This window comes from Limulus polyphemus, unplaced genomic scaffold, assembly GCF_000517525.1.
Source record: "Limulus polyphemus unplaced genomic scaffold, Limulus_polyphemus-2.1.2 Scaffold5180, whole genome shotgun sequence".
Classification (NCBI taxonomy): domain Eukaryota; kingdom Metazoa; phylum Arthropoda; class Merostomata; order Xiphosura; family Limulidae; genus Limulus; species Limulus polyphemus.
Genome location: NW_013670790.1, coordinates 1 through 7777, shown reverse-complemented (window position 1 = coordinate 7777; position 7777 = coordinate 1). Strand labels below are relative to the sequence as shown.

The 7777-nt window shown below is 33.3% G+C and overlaps 1 protein-coding gene across 1 annotated transcript in view; it reads left to right on the top strand.

The window, feature by feature from the left end:
* The window catches only part of LOC106472236 (T-box transcription factor TBX3-like), a gene marked incomplete at its 3' end in the record, with an annotated part of 24751 nt that extends 17557 nt beyond the window's left edge, over positions 1–7194 (top strand). The window contains exon 3 of the mRNA XM_013932864.2: positions 7007–7194. Within this exon, the coding sequence (XP_013788318.2) occupies positions 7007–7194 (188 nt within the window). The remainder of the gene's footprint in view (positions 1–7006) is intronic.
* Between the last annotated feature and the right edge of the window lie 583 nt (positions 7195–7777).

Sequence of the window (7777 nt, the reverse complement as noted above, 5' to 3'; positions counted from 1 at the left end):
AAAAACTATGACAACTGGTTCTGACATCGTGTAAAAACTAAGACAACTAGTGCTGACATTGTGTAAAAACTAAGACAACTGGTTCTGACATTGTGTAAAAACTATGACAACTGGTTCTGACATCGTGTAAAAACTAAGACAACTAGTGCTGACATTGTGTAAAAACTAAGACAACTGGTTCTGACATTGTGTAAAAACTATGACAACTGGTTCTGACATTGTGTTAAAACTAAGACAACTAGTGCTGACATTGTGTAAAAACTAAGACAACTAGTTCTGACATTGTGTAAAAACTAAGACAACTGGTTCTGACATCGTGTAAAAACTATGACAACTAGTTCTGACACTGTGTATAAAACTAGGATAATTAGTTCTGATTCTGCACTGTGAAACAAATTTGCAAAATTAGTTCTGAAATTGTTGAAAATTAGGGAAACGAGTTGTGACATTGCAGACACAAACTACTTATGCATGGTATAGATACTGTAGAATAAAACTAAGTTTAGTATGAACGTAACTGATTTGAGCTAGTCCTTGAAGGATTACTATAGACTTAAGCTAATCCTGATAAACACTATGAAAGATGACCATGGTATGAAGATGACTTAAGCTAATCATGATAAACACTATGAAAGATGACCATGGTATGAAGATGACTTAAGCTAATCATGATAAACACTATGAAAGATGACCATGGTATGAAGATGACTTAAGCTAATCCTGATAAACACTATGAAAGATGACCATGGTATGAAGATGACTTAAGCTAATCATGATAAACACTATGAAAGATGACCATGGTATGAAGATGACTTAAGCTAATCATGACAGTAATCAAGCACAAAGCTACACAATGGGCTATCTGTGCTCTGCCACCACGGGTATCGAAACCCGGATTCTAGCGTTGTAAGTCCGTAGACATACCGCTGTGCCACTGGGGTGGGGGCTTTTTTTTCTGTAACAATTACAAGACCTGTTTTCATCTTATGTATATGTTTGATATTAAAACCTCTTCTGCTCGATCACAATGAAACCAATTTGTTTGGACGAATAAGCCCCAAAATATCAAACTTCGTTTGTTTTATAATCATGCAATTTATAAACTAAAGGATTGAAAAAAAAAAGATTGAAATGACATAGAAAATAAAGTGGAAAGAAATCTCTCTACATTTCGTAGAGCTGTTGCTAGTTTGGAGAACGACTTTTTTGTATTTTTATAACCAATGAGTAACAAACGACGTTTGGTCCTAGTTAAAGGTGAGGAACGCCGGTCCTTAGACAAGCACAGGCCGCCAGGGATTCACAGCTCGCGGGGACAAGTAGCCTACATGAGCCCTCTAGTACAGTAGATCGGTGGTTGTAGGCCGCCATGTTGTTCTGAGATTAACGCGACAGATAACAAGTAGTTATAGTGGTTTTCTCTGCGACAAAAGAACAGTTTAGAGACCGTGCTGTCATTGTTTTATAGTTTGTCTGAGGACGGAAGGAAGCTTGCGGGAGGGGGAGGGGAGGAGGCAACTAACTGCGGATGTTCTTGTTGTGACAGGTATTGAGGGGGTTAGGAGATATAGGATTTATCCTGTATTGTAAAGACGGTAGAAGTGGAGAAAGGAATGTTATACACATCGGTGCAACAGCCCGTGCTACGAACGGGAAAAAAATACCATCCTGGTAGAAGGCAGTGTTACAGATCTAATCAATACGAGAGAAACACCGTAGGCCTAACAGAAACGACAAACCAACAGCTTGTAAGGATCGTTAAAGATAGCGATTCCCGAACCTGAGACAATAAATGATAAAAACATCCGCACACCGGAAAACGATAAACACGCGCAGATAAAGCAAACAATGGAATATTTCGCTGTTTCTCTAACTTGTTTTTGTTTTACGTGGAGAAACAAAAAAGTATATTTTTACCTTTAAGCTGTCTGAGATAGAGAGTGGGTAGGTTCTATTTACAAGACACGATCTTACCACGAAAACTTTAAAAAGCTTCTATGAAAATATTTGTTTAAATAATCAAATAGCATCTCTGAAGAAACAGTCTTATCACCTTACATTAAATGCACAATAAAAACGTTATAATTAATTTTATAAGGGAGATTTACCCCGTCTTCCATGACTTAGAACATTTACCCTAAATATAGCCTTTTATCACAAAGATCTTACCACCTCATGACTACTGATTCTCATTCTTTACTGCTTCCGCTTCCTTTGTTAGTTTGTAAAGTGACCTCATCTTAGTGGTCAGTTTGATCTAAGTCCATAGTTTTTGAGTAAACTGGATTCCTAGTTCTCAACTTAACTTGTACAGAATCTCAACTTGACCTGTATCTCTATATTCGAATAAAACCCCAGTCTGCTGGTGTATTATTATTTGACGATAGCTATGATTTTCTGTAATGGAGAGTCGATAATCTATTGTTATCATGAAAACGTGAGGCTCTGTAGGAGGCTACTTTAGGCTTTACATATTGATCTACCATAACAACTGTTTGTGTATTATAATAGCTCAAGACCGAATTTGTGAGAATTACGGTTTCATCAAAACTTTACCTAATAATAGAATACCAGATAATAAGACATGGCGTCCAATGTGTTTATTATGGTAAGGTACGTGTAAGGCCTAGTTATTGTGTTCATTTTTCCTAAGGCTAGCTACATCGGATATCTCGTAGTTTGTTACTTCAGTAAGGCTTAACGCAATCAAATCACAGTAGTAGTAATATGCGTGATGGACAGCTTAGTGTGACTAACTACATATCTGAGGGATTATAATATACCAATTGTATATGATAAGAGAAATACTCCCTCTTCCCAACTATTTTTATTTTTAAACTGGCAGTCGATTTATCCTATAAATTTTTATCTTGAAATCGAACGTTTCATATTGCTCATTTTACGATACTGTTTTATTTAAACATTAATTTTTACAACGTTTATTTATCATATTCTCCTAAGTGCTGTATAATAAGAAAATGAGTTTGTTTAGACAGCAGCTTTGGAAATTTGTTATATTTATACAGCGATTGATATAATCTTTCTTTCGGATTTCCTGATTTAACGAACATGTTAGTGACTAACAACATTTACAGCTAATACTTTCGCAAACAAGAAACAACACAATTTATCTTGTTTCGACTATATAGTAAATGTTTACATACTGGTATTTTTACTTAGGCTTAGCATCTAGTAAAGTTCATTTATTTTATAATGAAGCGTTTGTTAAATTGATATTCAATTAAATTTGTTTAACTGTTTTGAAAACGTTATTTTAAGTGACTGATTATTTCTTAAAGTTTCAGAATAAAATATGAATAATTTTTATATTTCAGTTAATAAAGAGGTTTGTTTGGTTCTTATTAAGCACAAAGCGGGATTACTGTGCTTTGCCTAACATGGCATTCGAAACCGTATTTTTAACATCATAAGCCTACAAACTTACCGCTGAGCCACTGGGGGATAATGAAGGGAAACACGAACATTTAGTCCTTCAATTAATTAGGAAAATTAGCAGAAATACGACGCTATACAAGATATCTGTTAATTGTATAACATATTGATGGAAGGATGTTTGGTGTTCGTTTAAATGAGAATTATATCAAGAATTAAATTATAAGATTGCCATAAAAATTTCAACCATATTTGATTAAAGTCAAACAACTAGGTTTTTAAAACATTTGTCAAACGCAAATGTAATATAGTGCGATTACTTGGACATTTGAGGACTTATAATACAGCCTTAGAATTACACAAGAGAGTAACGCATGACTGTAAATGTTGTCGTGTCGTTCACTCACACCGTAACAAACCTACAGTTTAGATATATCTATTAGGTAACGAATAAAAACATATAATATTACATAATTAATGAGATATTATGATACCAAACTGGCCTCTCTCGTTCTGTGAAAGAAACAAAACTAAAACATTAAACAACTTCGATATAATGTCAAAGAAAACTGTTGGTTCAACAGCCCATTTTAACGACATTCGGGTTATGTTAGGTTGAGTACGTTAGGTTAGCAAACTGAATGTTAAAATTATTTATTGGTAACGTTTTCTTAAGCACAAAGCTACACAAACGAAACCCAATTTTTAGCGTCGTATGTCCAGGGTCTTTCTGCTGAGCCAATGAGGAGAGAGGTGGGCATAAATATTCAGTAAAACAATATTCAACAAAATAATTATAAGGTCTACAAGAATTCTCTTTTATAGAATTTCTTGCCCCCCAGTAGCACAGCGGTATGTCTGCGGACTTACAACGCTAGAAACCGGGTTTCGATACCCGTGGTGTACAGAGCACAGATAGCCCATTGTGTAGCTTTGTGCTTTACTTTAAACAAACAAACAATAAATAAATAAGCACCTCTGTGGTGAGTGAGTTAATCAACTTTGATGGAAATGTAATCACAGTTATAATTACGATTCAGCATTGACGAAACTTTAAAGGTTCATAATCTATGTATTTATTTGTTATTCTGTCACATATATATATATATATATATACATAATTATGGCTATAAACATGTTGTATGTATTTAACTTACTTGTATATCATATATACATAGTTTTGATCATTCAGTCACGAGATATATAGTGGCGCTTCTTAAATTCGATCTGCCTTTTTTCTAGTGTTCCCTGGTGTCGACTTTAGAAACGTTTCACATTAGAAATAAACCAGCAAACCTCTATTTGAAGGGGGGTATATATAGCTGAAGCTGTGTTGCTATCTTATTTCTAAGTAATCTGATAACAGATTATAAAGGATTAAATGGGCAGGTTTAGAGTTATCTGCTATTAGAATGGACTGCAGGTTAGGCTTAACTGGTTTTAAAATGAGCTGCAGGTTAGGCTTAACTGCTTTTAAAATGGGCTGCGGGTAAAATTTTACTGCTATTAAAATGGTCTGCAGGATAGGCTTAACTGCTATTAAAATGGGCTGTAGGTTAGGCTTTACTGCTTTTAAAATGAACTACAGGTTAGGCTTAACTGCTATTAAAATGGGCTGCAGGTTAGACTTAACTGCTTTTAAAATGAGCTGCAGGTTAGGCTTAACTGCTATTAAAATTGAATGTAGATTAAACATAGAAAATGAAGAATGTCGGCTATAGAACAAAGTAGGCCCAACTTTGAAAAGTATTCTACCAAATTAGAAATATTTCTGTAATAATGAGACATGTGAAGAAGCCTCGCATTCCTTTTAATAACCTTAATATACAACTATAATAAAATGCAATCTAAAAATAAGTGGTACCATTACATAGTAGTTTGTTGAGTCGGAAACCACTTGAAATTTATGACGAGTACAAATATTTATTTCTTTATATTTAAGGCTTAACAACTACATGCACGAATACCGTGTTCAATGAAAGTAAGTTCGTCTTTTCTTATACTTGTTTACGGTAGATAACACTGAATTCTCTAACAACCACTAGAAAAAAAGTGGGAAACTATTACGGACTTTAAATAAACTATTTGACAAAGATATGTAAATGCTTCTGTTGCTTTGAGCGATATTAGAATAGAGAATATGAAAAATGTGGTTTGTTTTACCGGTTTTTTTGTGTGTGATCTTTGTTGCTTGCAGATGAGGCTATAATCTATTTATTCAGTGTGCAAGCATTTTTTTCTCGTTCCACGATAACAACGATCAGTGCAAAAACTCTAAGTATTTTTGACAAAAAAGGGGTGTATAATATATTTATATATACATATCGAATTTTGACAATAAATGCTCGAGACTAAATTAACAAACTCTGCAATACACTAATTCATTTGTAGTCACGTTTTTAATTTGATTCACAGTTTCTCTGTTTAATTTTATTATTACATAGAGTCTAAAAGATGAAACGATCTCAGTAGAAAACACCTGTTATTCTCTTTAATCTCCACTGTAGGTCAACGATAAATTTACGAATGTATAAATGCAGATAGCCCATTTGTGATAAAACAAATCAACATTCACTTTCTGGAAACTTGCTTGCTTCTCCATGACGCTGTAAGTGTGTCACTAAGACAACTAAAAGGGGTTTAAACTCAATAAGACTTATTGGTATCATTTAATTAGGGTATTGATTTTTTCCAATTTTTGTTTGATACCAATTTAATCCTTATTGATAACACAAAAGAAACATGTATACCTGTTTTTAAAGTGGATCACGTGATAGAAGATGAATGGATGGTTTGGTTGAGCGACTTTAACAGTAAAAAAATTCACCTTAATTTACTGCAACCAAGCCGTTCCTTATACACAAAAATTCATTTGTTCAATTTCACAAATATATTTTTAAAATGCTATAAAGCAAAATATATTTAATTACGATCACAATAAGCTGAAAAATTGAGATGGAAGAGAGGTTCTCTAAATAATAAATAGTTTAATGACACCTAGGTGTAGTTGTTTAAAGAAAGCTTCCATGCTTATTTTAAAAGTCCCCTATTCGTTCATTTAATATCTGCTTATTCTAAGAAACCAGTTCCTATTCGTTCTTTTCATCTATACTTGTGTTAAAAAAACTTTTCCTATTTGTTCGTTTGGTCTATAAGTATTTTAAAAAGCCTTCCCTATCCGATACGTCGTTTAAAGTTAAAAACATATCACTGTGGTTTGTTTCAGATCTTACTCGTCTTCTGATTAAGGTTTGGTTAAAACCTTTACGTGAACTTCACTGCTCATTTTTATGTTTTTGTTATTTACAGGAATCACAATAGCAATGTCATGAAAGATTCTCAAACCAGTGACATTTCATATAGAATGTTGTTTTTGTGACAGGAATCACAACAGCAATGTCATGAAAGATTCTCAAACCAGTGGCATGTTATATAGAATGTTGTTTTGTGACAGGAATCACAAAAGCAATGTCATGAAAGATTCTCAAACCAGTGACATTTTATATAGAAAGTTGTTTTTGTGTTTTGTTTGTTTTTTTAAATATCATTCAGCTGAGTGAGATCTTAAATAAATTTTATTTCAAATTAATCTGAATTCTTTTATTATTTTCAGACTATTCTGAACTCCATGCACAAATACCAACCCAGGTTTCACCTTGTACGAGCAAACGACATCTTGAAGCTGCCGTACAGTACGTTCCGTACATACGTCTTTAAAGAGACCGAATTCATTGCTGTCACAGCTTATCAAAACGAAAAGGTCAGTGAATATATAGATATAATTTTGTTGACAGCGAGAGTGTATAAACAATAATTTTATTAACTGATTTCATAGTAATCAAAGATTTGTTATATCAAGATGAAATTTTGTTGACGGTGGGAGGGTACGAATAAATAAACGTATTAACTGATTTCATACTATTCAAAGCGTCAGATATACATGGAACTGAGAGCGTTTATGTCATGATTAGCTTAAGTCATCTTCATACCATGGTCATCTTTCATAGTGTTTATGTCATGATTAGCTTAAGTCATCTTCATACCATGGTCATCTTTCATAGTGTTTATCATGATTAGCTTAAGTCATCTTCATACCATGGTCATCTTTCATAGTGTTTATATATGATAATAACGATACGCACAATGGATCAAATGTATATGATAATAACGATACGCACAATGGATCAAATGTTTATGATAATAACGATACGCACAATGGATCAAATATTTATGATAATAACGATACAGTATAGTAATAATTATTAAACAAATTTGGTTTTGTTTAGTTATAAAAATCTCAGTAAACTGCACGATGTTTTTGGCTTCGATCGCAATGGTTGTTTTTTTTACGCACAATGGATCAAATGTCGTTATTATCATAAAC